The sequence below is a fragment of the Malus sylvestris genome, chromosome 9 (genome assembly GCF_916048215.2).
Source record: "Malus sylvestris chromosome 9, drMalSylv7.2, whole genome shotgun sequence".
Lineage (NCBI taxonomy): Eukaryota > Viridiplantae > Streptophyta > Magnoliopsida > Rosales > Rosaceae > Malus > Malus sylvestris.
The window spans coordinates 34655420-34676186 of record NC_062268.1 but is presented as its reverse complement, the minus strand read 5'-3'; the positions used below and the strand labels follow the sequence as shown (position 1 = coordinate 34676186).

At 39.9% G+C, this 20767-nt stretch overlaps 2 protein-coding genes across 3 annotated transcripts; both read right to left on the bottom strand.

Annotated features, from left to right (window-relative positions):
- Positions 1 to 1376: 1376 nt before the first annotated feature.
- Positions 1377 to 2614, bottom strand: LOC126582643 (protein RADIALIS-like 3). The gene is made up of 2 exons (XM_050246805.1): positions 2039 to 2614; positions 1377 to 1826 (listed from the first exon to the last, which is right to left on the bottom strand). Exons 1-2 carry the CDS (start codon positions 2338 to 2340, stop codon positions 1799 to 1801), a joined length of 330 nt encoding a protein of 109 aa, XP_050102762.1. The 5' UTR covers positions 2341 to 2614; the 3' UTR covers positions 1377 to 1798.
- Positions 2615 to 6859: 4245 nt separating this feature from the next.
- LOC126582634 (uncharacterized) lies at positions 6860 to 19374 on the bottom strand. Of its 2 annotated transcripts, XR_007609560.1 has the most exons (4): positions 18777 to 19374; positions 8309 to 9800; positions 7385 to 8217; positions 6860 to 7299 (listed from the first exon to the last, which is right to left on the bottom strand). XR_007609560.1 is itself a non-coding variant. In XM_050246797.1 (3 exons), the coding sequence occupies exons 1-3, from the start codon at positions 19066 to 19068 to the stop codon at positions 8031 to 8033; spliced, it is 1971 nt and encodes a 656-aa protein (XP_050102754.1). In that variant the 5' UTR covers positions 19069 to 19374; the 3' UTR covers positions 6860 to 8030. The 2 variants fall into 2 exon arrangements, 1 of the variants encoding a protein (XP_050102754.1); XM_050246797.1 differs by having other exon boundaries at positions 6860 to 8217.
- Between the last annotated feature and the right edge of the window lie 1393 nt (positions 19375 to 20767).

Below are 20767 nucleotides of genomic sequence, written 5' to 3'. Positions count from 1 at the left end.
GAAAAAACAAGAGGCTTCTGCAGATAAACAGGCAAGGCAAACATCAATCTGGTGTGGTGGGGGGGTTTAGATGAGTTTGGTGAAGGTAGCTCAATCGTCACATGCAATGCAACCATATTTGTCAATTGTTGTGGGCCCTTTCCATATATTTTAGTTTTTCAATTTTTTTAAAAAGTGAAACAAAAACAAAAAACAAAATGGTATCAATTAAAAAAAAAACCCAAAAGAAATTAACAAAGTGAATAATGAACTACTCTAATGTGATTTTACTAATTCTGTCTCTTTTTTGTAATAATTTATTAAGAGTGGTATTAGTGATGATGGGGTTGTGAGTACAAGAAGGAGGGAGTGTAGTACATGTTGTCACTTGTACCTCATTCGTTCATCTTTTGAAAAGCTCTTTGACATTGTTTCTTTCTCCTCCAATTAATCCAGTTAGTTAGTACGTAGAAGTACAAAGGATAGGACAGAAGAAAGAGGCACGTACTACTGTAATGCTACAACTAGTACATATACTTAGTAGTACATGGTAGGTAATGCTGGTGATTGAACTGGGTTTTGGTAGTACATGTGTCTTGTGTACTATATATCTATGTGGTTTATATACAAAAACCTGCAAGGGACAAATATTATACCCACACACAAGTTGGAAAGAAGCAGATGGAGATGAGGCAAATATCAGTCTCAAATGCCAACCAAGAGGTAAAAGTATATATATTATTACATGTTGGTTAGACTAGAAATTTACTCTCAAGTATTTGAGTAATGTGGAAAGAGAGTTAATAAGACAGGGAAGAGGTAGAGCATGGATGGAGTTCTCAAGAGCAAAATAGAGCTCTTGTGACTCTACTCATGCACTGCCTCTTCCCTGGCTTTACCTCCCTCTCCTTCCTTTTTCTCATCCTCTTTAACTTATTCCTTATCATTGAGGTTAAATGTAGATTCACTATCTGACAACATAACATATTACGTGTCTGAAAATGGATCATTACCCTATACAATCTTTAGGGCCCTCTCAGTAACTGCGTTGTTAGGTATATGCCATTCATCGGCAGATGCTCACTGCTTGTTTGTCATCAGCCACTCATATACTTTGAATTGATTGCTATGTGAATCAATGCCATAAATGCCTCTATGCAAGTGACTGTTTGCAGGCTTCGTTACCTTTTCTGCTCGGCACAAGTTTGGAGGTTGAGAATGCGTTCATAGAAAATTATGGTTTCTGAATAAAATGATGGTCTCTATCTTTCAGTTGATTGTAAATTCTGTTTCCGTCGTCCCAATATTCAAATATAGTTTCTTTTAGTAATGTTCTGGTCATTTATGGTGCAATCTTGTTCACAAAGGAAAATGTATCTTAAACAGAACACATCGCAAAACAAAAGCAAACAAATAAATAAATAAATGTCATATACAATTTCCTACAATGAGCTGTGTTCCCAGACATCTTTCCATAGCAGAAATCTCATCAAAGACGAAGTCGATGGATTGATCACTGTGTAAAGATGCAGATCATTTGTAAATGTATTTATCAGTAGCTGGAAACTAAGTGAGTGATTATAAATTATATGAGATGAATCAGAAAAGAGTAGCCTATGCAGGGTTTGGAGTGTCGATCTATCTGACTTGCATTTCACTGAACTTGTGTTTTACAAGAAGGGAAGGGTGAATATTTTACAAGCTGCTGACAGAGCTTTCAAACTGATACACTTTGCATGATCAGCAGCTTCACTTCATCCTATTTTGGGTACACGCTTGAACGAGAAAGCTTCAACAGATAGCAATTTGCCGGAAAGATTTAATTCAAGTCCAACCGAACCAGCAAACTGTTGCACGACATTTTCTAATCATCAGAAAAAAACTCAAATATCCCATGGAACTGAATAAACAAGATCATTACTAAACTAGCTATCTAACAGGAAGGTAGGAACAAGTTCTAGTAGCTGTCCAATTTACATGTGAAAACCAATGAATGAAAAGCAAATAAAAGCATTTTTTCCAGCAATCAAGGACTTTAATCCACAAAGATTTCACATACTTGTTAGTTTCGTCAGTCCAGCATACGGATTGAGTACAATAATCCACTTGAACATAATTCTGCTGCGGCTGCTGTCCGAGTTTGTGATCCAATTTACCAGATTCTATGACCTGCAAATCCTCCAAAAGAATGACATAATGTTTCTGGACATCCTCTGCACTCTTTTTCCCTCCGACCAAGGATGCAACTACGTCCCAGCGCTGCGGATCTTCTTCGTCAACCACCGCCAAAGCCAGCTCGAACAACTTGTTCTCCTCCCAAGTCCACCCACACACAAGCGTTGGAAAAACATTCACGTCCATGTCAGCAGCAGAACCAGATTTTTTTATAAAAAAAGGGAGAAAACAGGGGTGACCCAACAAAACAATTCATTCACTTATTGTTGCTACATGCTTTCATCCAGTGAAGAAGAATAAATAGGGTTAGATTCTTTTCTGACCACCTCCCTCTCTCTTCTGATGGCTGTGGTGTGTGTGTCTGGAGTATCTGTTTATCTTGCAAAAAATAATTCCAGTCCCTAATTTATAGGAGGGAGTTTGAGTGAGGGAATACATTTGGGTCCTCCTTGACTCAAATCTAAACCAGGATCCAATGGTTCCGAAATAGAACTTAATAAGACATCATAGGAACAAATATTTTAATCTGTTTTGGTCAAAACTGGAAAACCAATGATAAAAAACAGACAAAAAATAAGTAATAAACCATTTCTTGCAAACCAAGAATTCCAATCAAAATTTTGTTTTAACTTTTTGTGGGTTTCCAATTCTGGCATTGGATTCCAATTGTGTTTGATCCTGCACTACGGCAACACATAATTTTAGAGTTTACTCAACCTACTATTGCAAGTGGCCCTTTATCACAGTGGTGGAAAGGTGTTGAGCCCTTGCATAACATCGTGGGTTCAAGCCCCGTCGATGGCTAATCTAACATCTAATATAACAAAATCTATCGTTTGACCAAAAAAAAAACCTCGGGATGACTATTTAATCTTAATTGAATTAATTAACCCAATAATTAATGGGAAAAAAAGGTTGTATTTTAAATGGCTACGTTAGCAGCTTGCAAGAAAAGAAAGAGACTTGTGTGGTTGGGATCATGAAACAAAACAATGCCTCATCTTTCTACATGTGCATCACTTTCATAGACTTTTCAATGGGTAAAACGACTGACTAATTAAGCAGCCAGTTAAGGTTAAGAGAGATGAATCAAACACTCAAAATTCCCCCTCAATTTCCTTTATTAATCAAATTTAATCTCGGGATTGAATATGGAGGTTCTTGTTAATTGCGGTAAAGGTTAGCTTTTTGTTCAATACGTTAATCTGTCACCTTCAGTCCAGACACTTCTGGACCCAGAGAATTTACATCTTGCACCATATCTTCTGGGCTTTGCTCATATCCTTGTGTATTTCACCATCACATATTTATCTCATGTACACATAACAATTGATTTTATAATTTCAATGACACTAAACGGGTGAATTGTTCTTAAAGGTTCGTTTGATAACTATTTTGTTCTTTTGTTTTTGACTTTTACCTTTTTGTGTTAGTTATAGGAAACAAGTACGTGGGAGAAATGAAGGATGGCAAATGGATGAAGGGAAAGACAATATATATATATGTTATGTTATTTTCAAGATTTTGTTTTCATTCATTCTTTTTAATTTTTTTCCTTCTTTCTCTCATCATCATTCTTTCCCTTGTATACTTTCCTCACATTTCAAACACAAAAAGTGAAAGTCAAAAGACAAAAACAAATACCCATAAAACATATCCTAAAATTTAAATTGTTGTCAAAGACACCAGTGGTGATTTGGCATCCAGTCACCACTTTGTTAAATTAAGTACTTGATTTAAATCTCATAATTTATAACTTGTGTATATTATAGCGGAGAAAACTAGATTATCTAGTACATATTTGAACTGCAAAGGGAGAAGAGATATTTAAGTGTGCCGGGACATGATTTGGTACATCAAGTGTCATTATACAAGTGGTTGGATACTTGAAAAAAAATATTTAACCAACTTGTATTATGACATTTAGTGTACTGAGCTATGTTCTCAGCACATTGAAAAATTTCTCAAAAGAGAGCGTCTTTGTCTCAAGTTGAGGGTCTTCGCGTTTAATTGGTTAGAGAGAGAGAGACGCATCAATGGTGGTGGTTTTATCTTTGTTTTTGTTTAGGTTAAGAGATAACGTATTAACGAAATCCACTTGTTTGTTTGTTGGCTTGGAGTTGGATGGGGAGATCGAGAAGATAATGAATGATAATTAGGGGGGCGACTTATCAGACCAACTCGCGAAAGGTCAGTTTTTAATCTTTATTTCTTTCAACTCAATTGCCAATAACCAAACGTCTGGACTTGACTTGGAAGATTACCAATTTGGAGCGTTAACAAGTTTCTCTTATTTACTCCATTATTCCTTGCAAACTCTAAGTTACTATTCATGTTCTGAAAAGTCCAACAAAGATCACACAAATCACTTATCGAATTGCTTAACCAGATATTTTCTATCAAGACAAGTGAAATACACAAAGTTGCATTGCTAGAACAACTAATTTACTCTTGCGTTTATTGATGAGTGACGCTATTTAGTTGCAAGAAAGAGTCTTCCGTGAAAAAGGGTTAGGTGCATAATAAATTAGTAAGCAATTATGCTATTTAGACACACAAAATTAACATTTTCTAATATAGATGAGCTCAATCCATTACATGTCATAATACAAGTGTAGGAAAACAGAAACTCTAGACTTGTATTATTACGTGTACCAATGGTGGATCTAGGATTTTAATATTGGATGGTCCCAAAATAAAAGTTCCAAAAAAAATTGGAAAAAAATCATTCATAACCTTTGTATAAATAACATTACAAGCTTCAAAGACTAAATTTGTCCACAATAAGGTTTCATACTCTAAAAATATGTCACGATAATTTCATTGTCATTACAAAAAAAATAGTCAATAGAAAACTGGAATTGGTGATGGTCAAAAGAAAACTGGAATTGGTGGTGGCCTTCGATGGTTGGGCGGGGTGGGGAGTGAAATTGGGATGGTCTATGAGAAAATTGGAAATCTGGAGTGGTACTTTGTTTATTCGAAAGTTATTTCGGGTTTTATTGTTTTTTTAAATGATTTGAATTAAAAATGGTGGAGCCGAAACGAATGCTCTCTCACATGGCTGCTATGGTCAAAAGTATTTTATATAGTTATGTTAATGGACTCGTTCGGTGTAAAAGATTAAAGGAACTTTAACGAAAAGCTCTCGGTACTGTTCACTTTAACGAAAAATCATATTTTTACATTAAAAAGTCAATCCTGGTACTATTCACTTTACCCTTTATTTTGTCCTTATCATTAAAACTCAAAGTTTTCAAACCTTTTTCATTAGTTTTCCTAATTAAATTGAAAGGGATGACACTATTTCAAGGATATTAAAGAAAAAACAATTGTGATCAGCTTAGTACTGGTTTAGTATTGAGATGCTTTTATAAAAACATGGGTATAAAAAAAAAATTGAGCTCAAAAAGATGTTTGGTAAACACTTAAAAACAACTTATTTTCACAGTTTTGGGTGAAAAAAAGTTGATAACGTGAAGCAGCAAAAATGAGCTTATTCTCACAGCATAGCAGAAACATTTTTGTTTCAAAGCACAACAATACCAAACCAGCCCTTAGTAGAGCAGCATTCTCATCATAACACTGTCAGTACATACACAAGCTTCTCACTTCACATACCAATCTCTGTTAGGATGGGCAAAATACCCATGGGTTGGGTAACCGCGGTTACCCGTCCATTTAAAGTTTACAGTTACGGTTATGGGTAACCGTTTAGACGAACAAACGGTTATGGGTATAACCGTTTATCCATGAAATTTAAATAGGCGGTTATGGGTATTACCCGTGGTTATAATGGCTATCCATCGGTTATAAGTATTACCTATGATTATAACGGCTATCCATTGGTTATGAGTATTGTCCATGGTTATATAGGTATCTCTTTACCTATTTAATTTAATATATGTAAAAAAATTAAAAAAAAATTATCGCAGGGATTTTGAGGGGTTTTAGAAGTAGGCTCTCTCTCTCCTCTCTCTCTCTCTCCTCTAGTCCGGACCCTCTCCTTCCCAGCTCCACTGCAGGGATTTTAATTATTGCAGGGATTTTGGGTATGCTAAAATTCTAAGTACAGGTTCATGGTGTAGGCTTCGGCCATGAACTCTTTCCTGCAAAGTGCAAATATATATATTAATACAAATTACACAATATAATTAATCAATTAAAATACACATAATCATCCAATTGATCTGGTCACCATGTCTGTATGTGCTATCAATAGAACAAATGCCACTTGCCATCTTGATAGTTGATATGATGATATATCACTTTGTGAATATGATCTCGTAAACTATTATTTCAATTATTGGAATTGTATGAGGACTTATATAATTAAAATATAAAAATGCATGATAAAATGTTCCTATAACGGTGCCTAATTGTCAAAAAACGAAAATTATGACAGATTTTTCTTTTGTAATTTTCAAATTGTTAAAAAACACATATAGACAGGTGAAAAAAGAGGCAAATGGGTAAAAAAAAAAATAGGATAAACGGGTTCAAAAACAGGTAAATGGTTATGATAATGATTAAATGGGTAAATGGTTATGATTAAATGAGTACACGGTTATGGATATGGATAACCGTTTATAAACGGTTATGGTTATGAGTATAACCGTTTATATAACTACCCAACGGGTAAACGATTATGCGGGTATAAACATAAACGTCATGGGGAGCTTAGAAAACATTTAACACAGCATCATTTCTCAGTTGAGTTCCAGGAACAATCCAAATTGAACGGTTGAGTATGGGGAGCTCAGAAAACATTTAACACAGCATCGTTTCTCAGTTGAGTTCCAGGAGCAATCCAAATTGAACGGTTGAGTCTGAACCCCAACGAATGAAAGCTCCAGTAGTAGACAACAAATATAAAGGATGAATAAAAAACTAGTGTTATTATACAACCATATTCTCCCAGATATACTGAAAACAAACAGTGTCGCATAGGATACGAAAAGCTTGATCTAAATTTTGTGTTCTCTGCAACATCCAAGCATATACTATTATAGCCATACCAGGTTCCAGAAATCACATCCCTCCTACGTGCATGCAATTGCAGGTACGGTATGGCTGACCTTGGCATCCTTCTGTGCATACTTTCAATTTCCGTTCCAATGTCTGAAGTTGCTTCGATCTTTTCCTCTGCCAACGTTCTTCGCATCAACCAAGTAAAATACCAAGCCTTACATTGAACCAACATAGAACCACATTCACTGGTCTTACATACCTGATAATGAAATAGTCTTCAATGGAGCTCATCCGCACGGACAGTTGAATAATAATGTCCAGAACAACATAATCATGTAATCCCTGATCCGTGTAAAACATGCTGAAACTTGTCCACAGCTATATAATCTTGCATATGCAAACATATGCTGAAACATGATATTACCACTACCCCTTCCAGATGCTGTTCCTGACGTATTTCGTCACTTGGGGAAGAACGATCCATTGATTTGTAATGGACAAAAAGCCTCATAATGCAGGTACAATCAACTTCTAAAAAAGGCAGCTTGCAAGAACTTTGATAGCATAATAGGTCTTGCGCTAGCAGCATTTTTACCTATTCCTTAGAAGCTACTCAAGCACCACAGAGCCAGAGAGGACATAAGAAAAAGAAATGGAAGACGGAGGAAAAGAAAAAGAAATAAAAAAAAAGGAGTTGGTGAGGTGGAGGGGGTGGGGGGAGGGGGGGGAGGACATCTAATCCTATTTGGATCACATGTAAAGGTCTCCATCCCCCTTAGTTTTCTAGTAACTGTATTTTGTTTCAAAAGTAAACCCAGTTGATCAAAGTCCGATAAACTGATAATATTTTGCAGATGTAGCCATCTTAAAGCCACTCCTCTGCATTTAGAGTGTTGTTGACTACATCAAGTACCAATTTCAGCAGCCGTTTCAGCTTTAGTCTCTTCAAGGGTAAAAGTAATCGGTTGCCATCCAGATTGATGATGAATGATCCATTTCTTCATGCTGACTATCATATTCAAGATCTGAAGTACATTGCCCAAAGCAAGCTCTTCAGAGCATGCTTTCCTCAAAATAATAGCTGCTTCATATCTGTAGAGGAAAAAAGATGATCAAAGCTCATTGTCAAAACTCAACACTCAAGGAAACAAAAGTAGCTGAATAATCTACCATAAACGTTTACCTGCATTGAGAGGCCATTATTGCCGATCGTCCATCTGAGGAACTCAGAAAGTTCTGTATTCGTTCCCATGTTGCTTTAGAGTACTGATTAAGATTACCCCCTATAGGGTTCACACACTTCCATAATTTCTCTTTCTTACCAACATACAACTGAACTGCACCCAGGCTCTGCTTGACCACCATATGTTGCTCTATTGCGTAATCCAAGGCCTTCCTTACATCGGTATTGCGGTGTTTCAGATCACCATAACGAATGCAATCGGTAATGTTTGCTTCAGTCGGCATAATTTTTTCAACTTTCAGGGTGTTCAAAGCTAGTAAAATAACACCAATAAGGCCTTGAACATATTCAGATGGTGGTGTGCAGCCTTGAGCTCCCCAAGTACCATTGCTAGGTATGTTGTTTCCAACAGCAGGGGAGGTTTGAGGAGGCCGATACTCGGAACCACGAGGATACCTGTTGTTCATAGAATCATGATGAAACGCCTGGCCATTCTGCATATTATGGCCTTTATGAGGCACATTTAAGTTAGCTGAATTCAGTGAATCGCTAGACCTTGGCCTACTAAACTCTTCCCCATTTCGATGAGGGAACCTTTGTGGATTTTGAGCATAATTGTTATACTCAGAGATATTTAGCTTACTCATATCAGGCACATTTGTAGGTGGGGATGAAGAAAATCTAGGGCCACCAGGTCTGGGAGGAATAGGTCGTAAACCATAACTATGGGAATTAGGAGGGAGCATACTATCTGGTCCAAAATTCGGTTGCATGTGGAAGTTGTTCGGCCGCTGAGGAGGAGGAGGATACTGGTTTGGTTGACCTAGGAAACTATTGCCATCACTGCCTGAAGGATCAGAATTTCCATGGAAGAAATTGGGAGTGGACCTACTAGTGGAGACTGGAGTGTCACCAGAACCAAAGAATTCGTGTGGAGCTTTCTTAAACTGCTTTGCCTGTGCATGTTCTGACTGGTAAGAGTAATCAGTATTCTTGTCATCTTGGTTCCTAACTGGCATACTTGAGGCTTTTGATATGTTGGGTTGATTTGGGTTTTTCCGATTGAATTTCCCCTTGTTTTTAGTATCACCAACCCTTCCGTTGGTAGAGGGCTTTTGATTTCCCAAAGGATGTTCATAATAAACTGGAGGTGGATTTATATGGAATGTTTCAGGCATCGAATGCTGCGACATTTCAGGGTTATAAGAATTGTTACCATTTGCAAGCTGAGATGATTCCCCGCTTGAAAGTGGGGGCCCTCCAGCTGAGAGGCTTGTCCAAAGCCATACACTCTTTGCTGCAGCGATGAGGGGTGCAGAAGCTTTTTGTGGTTGTGCCAGAAGAATGTTGTATCTTCTCATGCGCAACTGGTGTAGAGCATTGGAGAAATCCCTGTCTCCAGAAATAAGCAGGTAGTTTGCTGGTGCAGAGTTATCTACTGCCCAGAACAACATATCGACTAGAATCTTCTTATCGCTTGCATCTTTGACACCTGTTTCAGACAATGAGCGGTCAACGAAGATGATAACGCTGATGACAATTTAACTAAAATAAATATTTTGAAGATAAATACCATAGAAAAATACCAATTATAAGAACAAAACGTTCAATAATCACAACATATTAACAAGAATGAATACGAGAAGAGAAATGATCAATTTGCTATGAAAAACATAGTTGTGACATAAATTCGAGCACTTAAGGTATAAACAAAACAATTAATTGCTAAACTGAAGCAATTTATGAATGGGTAGTGCTATCCACTCGCCCATTTTTACTTTTCACACACCTCTATCAAATATCGGCCGTCGGCTTGAATGGATTGAAGAAGATCAATGGCAGAAAATTAAGTCTTACATGGCCGGTCCCAAGCCCGGATAAAGGAGGAGGGGGAGGGCGTCAGGTAGTCGACAGCCGGCACTCCATGATCACGTCGAATCCTTATGAAAATGAATCCAGAACAAAATCACGCTAAAGCTAGGGCGTCACCCGTAAGTGGCGCGCTGTGTGGCCCGAGCACAGTGATAAGTGAGCAAGGGTCGCTGTATCTCCATCGGCACCCGGATGCAGTGTTAAATGAGCAAGGGGGCCATAGAAACTTCTTTTCGAACGACTCCACTCAAAGTTGTTTGGGAGCATATGCTCCTATCAACTTTACCCGGGACACACAAAAGAAGTACTTTGATCCTATTAGACGGGGGAGGGTGAAGAAGCTAGGACAGAAGGGTAGAGTTCAAGAGAGCAAAATGCGTTTAGGAACGTGGAATATAGGAACCTTAACGGGAAAATCTATGGAAGTAGTGGAAGTTATGGTGAGGAGAAGGATAAATATTATGTGCCTACAAGAAACTAAGTGGGTTGGTAGTAAGGCAAAGGATCTAGAAAACTCAGGGTTTAAACTTTGGTATTCGGGCACAAATAGAACGAGAAACGGTGTTGGCATCATCGTGGACAAGACCTTGGTACAAGATGTTGTAGATGTCAAGAGGGTAGGAGATAGAATCATGGCAATCAAGATTGTAATAGGACAAGAACTTATCAATGTGATTAGTGCGTACGCACCTCAAGTAGGGTTGGATACGAGTTCGAAGGAGAAATTTTGGGAAGATCTTGGAGACTTGGTGCAAGGAATTGCTCAGACGGAGAAGTTATTTATAGGAGGAGATTTAAATGGACACGTGGGCAGGGAGACAGGCAACTATGGAGGTTTTCATGGTGGCCATGGTTTTGGGGAGAGAAACGAGGATGGGGAAGCTATCTTGGATTTTGCAATGGCATATGATCTCTTCTTAGCCAACACCTTCTTTAAGAAGAGAGAAGAACATGTGATCACCTACAAGAGTGGGTCGTCAAAAACACAAATAGATTTTCTTCTAATGAGGAAAGGGGATCGTATAACTTGTAAGGATTGCAAAGTTATACCAGGAGAGAGCGTGGCTAATCAACATCGCTTGTTGGTGATGGATGTACATATCAAAAGAGTAAGACAAAAGAACAAGACTTGGAAGTGCCCAAGGACTAGATGGTGGAATCTAAAAGAAGAAAAACAAGTCATTTTCAAAGAGAAGGTAATCACCCAATGTGTGTGGGATAGAGAGGGGGAAGCTAGCCAAATGTGGGATTCCATGGCTAGTTGTATCCGAAAAGTAGCAAAAGAGGTATTAGGAGAGTCCAAGGGCTTTGCCCCACACCAAAAGGAATCTTGGTGGTGGAATGAGGAGGTACAAACAAAGGTGAAGGCTAAGAAGGAATGTTGTAAAGCCTTATACAAGGAGAGGACCGATGAAAATGGTGAAAGGTATAGAAAAGCGAAGCAAGAGGCGAAGAAAGCTGTCAGAGAAGCTAAGTTAGCGGCTTACGACGATATGTATAAACGACTAGATACCAAAGAAGGAGAGTTGGATATCTATAAACTATCTAGAGCAAGGGAAAAGAAGACAAGGGACCTAAACCAAGTGAGGTGCATCAAGGATGAGGATGGAAAGGTTCTTGCTACAGAGAACGCGGTTAAAGACAGATGGAGAGGTTATTTTCATAATCTTTTCAATGAAGGACATGAAATGAGTGCTTCTTTAGGGGAGTTGAGTAACTCAGAAGAGTGTAGAAACTACTCTTTTTATCGTCGAATCCGGAAGGAAGAAGTGGTTGTAGCTTTGAAGAAGATGAAGCATAAAAAAGCAATAGGCCCAGACGATATACCAATCGAAGTGTGGAAACTTTTGGGAGAGACAGGTATAACATGGCTCACTGACCTTTTCAATAGGATTTTGAAAACGAAGAAGATGCCAAATGAGTGGCGAACGAGCACTTTGGTGCCTATCTACAAGAATAAGGGCGACGTACAAAATTGCATGAACTATAGGGGTATTAAGCTAATGAGTCATACAATGAAGCTCTGGGAGAGAGTCATTGAGCATAGATTGAGGCAAGAGACACGGGTTTCGGACAACCAATTCGGGTTCATGCCAGGGCGCTCAACCATGGAGGCAATCTATCTCTTACGAAGATTGATGGAAAGATATAGAGATGGGAAAAAGGATTTACACATGGTCTTTATAGATTTGGAAAAAGCGTATGATAGGGTCCCAAGAGACATTCTTTGGAGGATTTTAGAGAAGAAAGGAGTACGAGTAGCATATATCCAAGCTATAAAGGATATGTATGAAGGAGCAAAGACTGCCGTAAGAACTCATGAAGGACAAACCGAAAGCTTTCCCATAACTGTAGGATTACATCAAGGCTCATCCTTAAGTCCTTACCTTTTTGCGTTGGTAATGGATGAGTTAACAAGACATATTCAAGATGATATTCCTTGGTGTATGCTTTTCGCAGACGATATAGTGTTGATAGATGAAACTCAGGAAGGGGTAAATGCAAAGCTTAACCTTTGGAGAGAAGTGTTGGAATCTAAAGGTCTTCGCCTAAGCCGATCAAAGACAGAATATATGGAGTGCAAGTTCAGTGCAAATGGAGGCCAAAACGAGTTAGGGGTGAGAATCGGAGATCAAGAAATACCAAAGAGCGACCGTTTTCGTTACCTAGGATCTATCTTGCAAAAGAACGGAGAATTAGATGGAGATCTCAACCATAGAATACAAGCTGGATGGATGAAGTGGAAGAGTGCATCCGGCGTGTTATGTGACCGCCGTATGCCACTGAAGCTTAAGGGAAAATTTTATAGGACGGCAATAAGGCCGGCGATGCTGTATGGCACAGAATGTTGGGCGGTGAAACATCAACACGTACACAAAATGGGTGTAGCGGAGATGAGGATGCTTCGTTGGATGTGTGGGCACACAAGAAAGGATAAGATTAGGAATGAGGATATCCGGGGTAAAGTAGGAGTAGCCGAAATTGAAGGAAAGATGAGAGAAAATCGGTTACGGTGGTTTGGACATGTGCAAAGAAGGCCTACTGACGCTCCGATTAGAAGATGCGACGATGGGACAGAGGTTCAGGGCCGAAGGGGTAGAGGAAGACCTAGGAAAACTTTGGAAGAGACTCTAAGAAAAGACTTAGAGTACTTGGATCTAACGAAGGACATGACACAGGATCGAGCACAATGGCGTTCTAAGATTCATATAGCCGATCCCACTCAGTGACTTGGATTTTCCAAGTCTCCAACCGAGAAGTTTTCCTCACTCGGAAAATTAAGGGAACACTACCCCAACCTACATGCTCCACTCAGAAAGCTTCAACATACAAGCTTCAACAAAAGAAAATTCAAAGAACTTAGCGAAGAAGGCTTTGGTGTATTTAACACAATACGTTGAAATGAAGGAAAGCTTATTTATTGATATCCCCGATAAGCTACAAATATGTACATATACATGAGTCAAAATAAACACACAAGAGGGAGCCTTCACAAAGGTTGCTTAGGAGAAGTCTCAGCAGTCGGTAGAGCCCCAGAAAGAGAAGGCACCGGAGGGGGATCATTTGGAGCCTCAGTACTGGACAGAACCCTAGAAGGAGGAGGCATCAGAGGTTGATCATTTGGAGCTTCATTACGCGGTACAGCCCCAGAAGACGAAGGCAATAAATGCCTTTGGAACAAACCTACAAATCTCTGATGATCAAGTAAAACCTGACCATCAGTTTCCTTCATCTGGTCAAGCTTCCTCTTCATGTTTGTAGCATAGTCATGTGCGAGCCGGTGCAACTGTTTATTCTCATGCTTGAGCCCTCTAATCTCCTGTTTGAGACTCATCACTTCAGCCGCCAATGATTCAACTTGGCGGGTTCGAGCAAATAGGCGTTGGGCCATATTAGACACAGAACCTGCACACTGAACACTGAGAGCCAGCGAATCCTTAACAGCTAACTCATCAGACCGTTTGGAAAGTAGTCTGTTATCTTTGGGAGTGAGAAGGTTCCTGGCCACCACCGCAGCGGTCATATCATTCTTCATCACGGAATCCCCAACGGTAAGAGGACCAGTAGGGGAGACGAAGGATGGGCGCCATATGTTGTCTGGAGAAGGCGGGGCTGCCTCTTCAACAAGGTTCAAGTCAAAACGACGGTCGGAGGGGCCAGACATTTTCAAAGGTGTTGAAGAGAGAAGAGGTCGGACAAATCAAGATCTTAGAAGTGCAAGAATGAAGCTTCTACTGGTGGAGATTCAAGTGTGCTTTGGAACTTAATGTCAGCCCTTATAAAAATCTGCACTCGACGGAGCTTCAGAAATCGAAGAGGCGCCTGCTCAGAAATCGAAGAGGCGTTTGCTTTCTCAAAAGCTGGGCTGCTTAGAGATCACGAGGGTTGATCTCAGAAATCTAAGAGGCGTTTGCTTTCTCAAAAGTTGGGCTGCTCAAAGACCACGAAGGCTGGTCTCAGAAATTGAAGAGGCGCTCGCTTTCTCAAAAGCTGGGCTCCCCAGAGACCACGAGGGCCGATCTCAGAAATCGAAGAGGCACCTACTTTTCCAGCCTTGTCAGCACCTGTCACGCGCACACTCAGCTTTGCGGAAATTATGGGCATTCTGTCGAAGACTTCTGGGGAAGTAGAAAACACATGAATCTTACTGTTCAATCACCCACTTCCCACACGCAACAATAGCTCATGGGTACCACAGAAAACTTTGCCAAAGTTCTCTGCCAAAGTCGAGCACGTGAAGCTTGCAGCTCCCACTACATCGCTCTGACCAAGAAGGGTAAAAGAATAGCAAAGAAACAGCACTAACAAAGTTTAGACCCATAAATTTTGAAGGTCTAGCTACCATATTATTACCCACAAGGGTAAAGGAACAGTACCACTGCTGGATAATTGGACAGTCCCTGTGTGTCAACCTCTGTGCTTCGTGGCAAGGTAGACTAGCAAACATGCCCAACCTTTACTCACATTCGAGAAAACACTCCCAATAAGATTGCTTGCTCCAAAATCGAAGAGGCACCGTCCTCCGAATCTCGAGAGCCAGACTCCCAACATGACTACTTTCTTAAAAATCGAAGAGAGGGTAAAGGAACAGTACCATTGCTGGATAATTGGAAAGTCCCTGTGTGTCAACCTCTGTGCTTCGTGGCAAGGTAGACTAGCAAACATGCCCAACCTTTACTCACATTCGAGAAAACACTCCCAACAAGATTGCTTGCTCCAAAATCGAAGAGGCACCGCCCTCCGAATCTCGAGAGCCAGACTCCCAACATGATTACTTTCTAAAAAATCGAAGAGACACTGCTCCCCGAATCTTCGAGAGCCAGACCCCCAGCGTGACTGCTTTCTCAAAAATCGATGAGGCATCGTTCTTCGAATCAATCGAAGAGGCGCTCGCTTTCTCAAAAGCTGGGCTGCTCAGAGACCACGAGGGCCGATCTCAGAAATCGAAGAGGCACCTACTTTTCTAGCCTTGTCAGCACCTGTCACACGCACACTCAGCTTTGCAGAAATTATGGGCATTCTGTCGAAGACTTCTGGTGAAGTAGAAAGCACATGAATCTTACTGTTCAATCACCCACTTCCCACACGCAACAATAGCTCATGGGTACCACAGATAACTTTGCCAAAGTTCTCTGCCAAAGTTGAGCACGTGAAGCTTGCAGCTCCCACTACATCGCTCTGACCAAGAAAGGTAAAAGAATAGCAAAGAAACAACACTAACAAAGTTTAGACACATAAATTTTGAAGGTCTAGCTACCATATTATTACCCACAAGGGTAAAGGAACAGTACCACTGCTGGATAATTGGAAACTCCCTGTGTGTCAACCTCTGTGCTTCGTGGCAAGGTAGACTAGCAAACATGCCCAACCTTTACTCACATTCGAGAAAACACTCCCAACAAGATTGCTTGCTCCAAAATCGAAGAGGCACCGTCCTCCGAATCTCGAGAGCCAGACTCCCAACATGACTACTTTCTCAAAATCGAAGAGAGGGTAAAGGAACAGTACCATTGCTGGATAATTGGAAAGTCCCTGTGTATCAACCTTTGTGCTTCGTGGCAAGGTAGACTAGCAAACATGCCCAACCTTTACTCACATTCGAGACAACACTCCCAACAAGATTACTTGCTCCAATATCGAAGAGGCACCGCCCTCCGAATCTCGAGAGCCAGACTCCCAACATGATTACTTCCTCAAAAATCGAAGAGACACTGCTCTCCGAATCTCGAGAGCCAGACCCCCAGCATGATTGCTTTCTCAAAAATCGAAGAGGCATCGTTCTCCGAATCTCGAGAGCCAGATACCACAGACCACTTTTTCAAAGTGCTCTGACAGAGTTAAAACATGTGAAACTGACAGCTCCCACTACCGTGCTATGACCAAGCAGGGTAAAGGAATAGCATTACTACTTGTTAGGGAGACTCCTATATATGTCAACCTCCATCCCCAACGGACAGGCAGACCTGCAAAAATGCTCAACCCTTCATCATATCTGAGAGGGCACTCCCAACGAAGCCTTTCGAAATATTCAGCTTTCTTTCCCCCCGATAATACCTCTGCAAACAAGCTATACTAGAGCAAGAATATCTCATATCATCAGGGTTAAAAGCAAGAGTATCCCATATCATGCTTTTTCCCTGTCTTTTCCTTTGGCCTTGTTTTTACCTGCAAGACAAGGAGAAAGAGAGCAATCAGTCAGCACTTGGAATCAAGCTTCCAGCCAAGAACTGACTGCCTGGAACCCCTTACCTGATTACTTACCTGGCATTGCTCTCGAGTACTCATCTTCAACATCTTATGTTTCCAGGGAAGATTCTGCATCTGCTTGAGGAACAGATAGGGCAAGTGCGAAGGATACAAGGAAGCATGTGGAGACAAGCGTAACAGCACACGTGCCGATACATCCATTACTCTGTCAAAAGCAAAAGTATCCCATATCAGCAGGGTGGAACGTACTCTAGATTTGATGGACTTGTTTTGACCCTCAAATTCTTCAGTCGGCCTTATACTCTGGAGGAAACCAGAAAACCCTCCAGCTCAGTTCAAGAATAAGCCTGTGGAAAGTTACTTCTTCAAAAGCAAAAGTATCTCATATCATCTCTTCTCATTTTTCTTCTCTTTATCCTTCATGCTGCTGCAAGATGGGGAGAAGGTGAACAATCAGTCGGAGCTCTGATTGCTTACCTTGTCTGTCACCTCTTTCAGCAGACCCCCTAGCTCGGCGACTTGGGGGACTCCTACTACATGGTTTGTATCGCGCTTGACCAAGCCTGAAACTACAAGTAAGCTTCAAGTGAAATTGATACATTACCTTGTGCATCTCCACCAGTTAAAGATACCACCCCTGGATGGAGGAAGAGTACTTCCAGAGAAGATGCCACATCTACCTATGAGACAGATAAGGCAAGTCAAGACGACTCCACACTCCGATACTTAGAAGTTTCGTGATTACGAGATCATTCTCCCACAATATTTCTTAATGTCATTTGTACTAAATCATTCACTTGTACTCACTAAAGGAGAGCTTGAACCTATGTACTTGTGTAAACCCTTCACAATTAATAAGAACTCTTCTATTCCGTGGACGTAGCCAATATGGGTGAACCACGTACATCTTGTGTTTGCTTTCCTATCTCTATCCATTTATATACTTATCCACACTAATGACCGGAGCAATCTAGCGAAGATCACAAAAAGCGACCGTTTTCGCTACCTAGGATCTATCTTGCAAGAGAACGGAGAATTAGATGGAGATCTCAACCATAGAATACGAGCTGGATGGATGAAGTGTTAGAATGCATCCGGCGTGTTGTGTGACCGTCGTAGGCCACTGAAGCTCAAGGGAAAATTTTATAGGACGGCAATAAGGCCAGCGATGTTGTATGGCACAGAATGTTGGGCGGTGAAGCATCAACACGTACACAAAATGAGTGTAGCGGAGATGAGGATGCTTCGTGGGATGTGTGGGCACACGAGAAAGGATAAGATTGGGAATGAGGATATCCGAGGTAAAGTAGGAGTAGCCGAAATTGTAGGAAAGATGAGAGAAAATCGGCTCCGGTGATTTGGACATGTGCAAAGAAGGCCGAATGACGCTCCGGTTCGAAGATGTGACTACGGGACAGAGGTTCAGGGCCGAAGGGGTAGAGGAAGACCTAGGAAAACTTTGGAAGAGACTCTAAGAAAAGACTTAGAGTACTTGGATCTAACGGAGGACATGACACAAAACCGAGCGCAATGGCGTTCTAGGATTCATATAGCCGACCCCACTTAGTGGGAAAAGGCTTTGTTGTTGTTGTTGTTGTTGTTGTTGTTGTGGGAGGTAAAAATGGGTCATTGACAAAGCAAACCAATAGGTCACTATACTAATACCACCATCAAATTACACTTCACACACAATTTCACTCATCAAATAAATAAAAAATTCAAAAAATAAACCCAAGAAAAGAAAGGAAAAGAAAATTTTGATATTATCGTATCGGAAGAATTAAAAAACAGCAGCAGGCCAAGCAAAACAACAACCAGAAACGGTTGGCCACCATCTTGTAGGCGAGTTCTTCAATTTAATTATTTAGAAAATTAAACAAGAAAGTACCGGCGGGGACGTGGTTAAGGCCGATGCCGGTGCTGGAGAGGGAGTGCTGAACAGAAGTAGGGATGCCGTTGGTGTCGCCGTAGGCGGAGATGGAGACGGGCCCACAATAATTCATGTTCACGAGGGCGGAACTGATGTTCTGGGCGATGGCGTGGGCATCGCAGCCTTTAGGGACCTGGCAGTTCTCTATGTCCCACCACACCGACGTTTTGGCGTTCACGTACTGCGCCTCCGCCATACCCATGGAGGGCGCCCCCGCCGCCGTGGTGCTTCCGTTCACATCCCCACGCATTGTCGCCCTCTAAAAGCTCGAGATCTAACGATTACTGACGAATGAAGACGGTCGGTTCTTCAAAACATCAACACACCAAATTAGAATCGAAATCCGACTGATTGATTCGCTACTCCTACTTCTTCTTCTTCTCCTTCTTGTTGTATGGGTGATTCTTTTCTAGGAATTGCAGATTGATCTGTCTGGCGCCTGCCTTGTCAATTTTGTTGGTTGATAGACTTCTGGGTTGGAGTGTTTGGACTCCAGCCGTTCCTCCGTCTTTCTTTATTCGTTTCTTTTCTTTTGCTTTTATTTTGATTCTCTTTCACTCGCTTACTCAAATAATATCCCTCGCCTCCCCCGACAGAATTTTTAATGTCACTGATACACGTCTTATTATACTAATGATGATGTGAAATATGTGTGTTAAAATGTTAATAATTTTAAAAAATATATAATTTTTCATCATTTATGTAAAAACACGTGGTGTACAACCAAAATTCCTGTGACAATGAAAATTTTCTCCCACCACCTTCGGGGCACGGATTATTCATTTATAAGTTTTAACGAAACACTTTCGGCACTGTTTATTTTAACAAAAAATGATATTTTTATTCTAAAAAATCACTCATACTATTATTCACATACAACGCTTTTTTATCTTTTTTATTAAACCTCAAATTAATTTTCTTTATTTATTTTCCTAATTTACCCCTGCTTTATGCAAGCAGGCCTAACGGTATTAGGGTATGCGAGTCGAGGAGGGATACTTTTGTCTTTTACCGCTTATATTTTCTTTTCGGATTGTAGTGATGATATTAACTTAGACAAAACTTGACATATTTATTTTTTTCAAGTTATTATTATAAAAGTTCAATTACTGAAATAGGTTTTTACATTTAATTTAAACTACATATTCATAAAATCTTTTTTATCAACTAAAAAGAGGTGAAAAGACAATTTAATTTTTTATCAAAAAATAAAATCATGAGTAATAATGTAATTTGGCACAAACCACATTTTGTTGTTCTTTTAAAACCTCACCCCATGTCATCTCTAAGTAAAAATAAAAAAACTCAAGTTGAAGTTTATTAAAAAAATAATCCCTACAAATCCCCACAAAATATTTGGATTAAAAGGACAATTTTTTTTCTTAAACAACCCTACAACTTAGACAAAATAGAGAAGTTATTATTTATTTCTTCCTTCAAAATGTCTTCAATATAGTGAGTGGTCATATCCAAACTAATCTTTCTAACAAACAACACCTAAGAGTATTAAAAATATAAAAATAATATAATATAAAAACAAAGATGTAAAATGGTCGGTATAAATTTATTTGGGGCAGTTTACAAAAGCTCAAAACCAAAACCAACGGTTTGGGTTTGATTTTGAAGCATTTGATTTTTTTTTTTTCTTTGGTCAAAATCATACTAAATCATCACTTAGTACTATGGTCTAGTAATATTCCTCTTTACTTGTATATGAGAGGTATTAGATTCGATTCTTGTCAAAGACAAACTTGAACTTGAACTACAATTGAATTCTGATGGTTGATAAGGCCACGATCATCAGAATTCAATTGTCAAAAATTACAGTGGAAATGTAGTTGTGCACAAGTGACTAGATTTTGATGTGCAATTCACCTACCAACTCTTGGCCTTAGCCATTGGTTTCACACCAACATGGCAACAAGTAAACAAAAAAAAAAGAACAACAC

What these genes read in the sequence shown, in the direction of transcription:
- LOC126582634 (XM_050246797.1), bottom strand. Translation starts at nt 19,068, where the DNA reads ATGCGTGGGGATGTGAACGGAAGCACCACGGCGGCGGGGGCGCCCTCC. An exon ending in CCTTAACCACGTCCCCGCCG is followed by an intron (nt 9,801 to 18,776) that starts GTACTTTCTTGT and finishes TGTCTGAAACAG; the next exon opens with GTGTCAAAGATGCAAGCGAT. An exon ending in ATAATGGCCTCTCAATGCAG is followed by an intron (nt 8,218 to 8,308) that starts GTAAACGTTTAT and finishes TTTCCTCTACAG; the next exon opens with ATATGAAGCAGCTATTATTT.
- LOC126582643 (XM_050246805.1), bottom strand. Translation starts at nt 2,340, where the DNA reads ATGGACGTGAATGTTTTTCCAACGCTTGTGTGTGGGTGGACTTGGGAG. An exon ending in TGGACTGACGAAACTAACAA is followed by an intron (nt 1,827 to 2,038) that starts GTATGTGAAATC and finishes GTCGTGCAACAG; the next exon opens with TTTGCTGGTTCGGTTGGACT.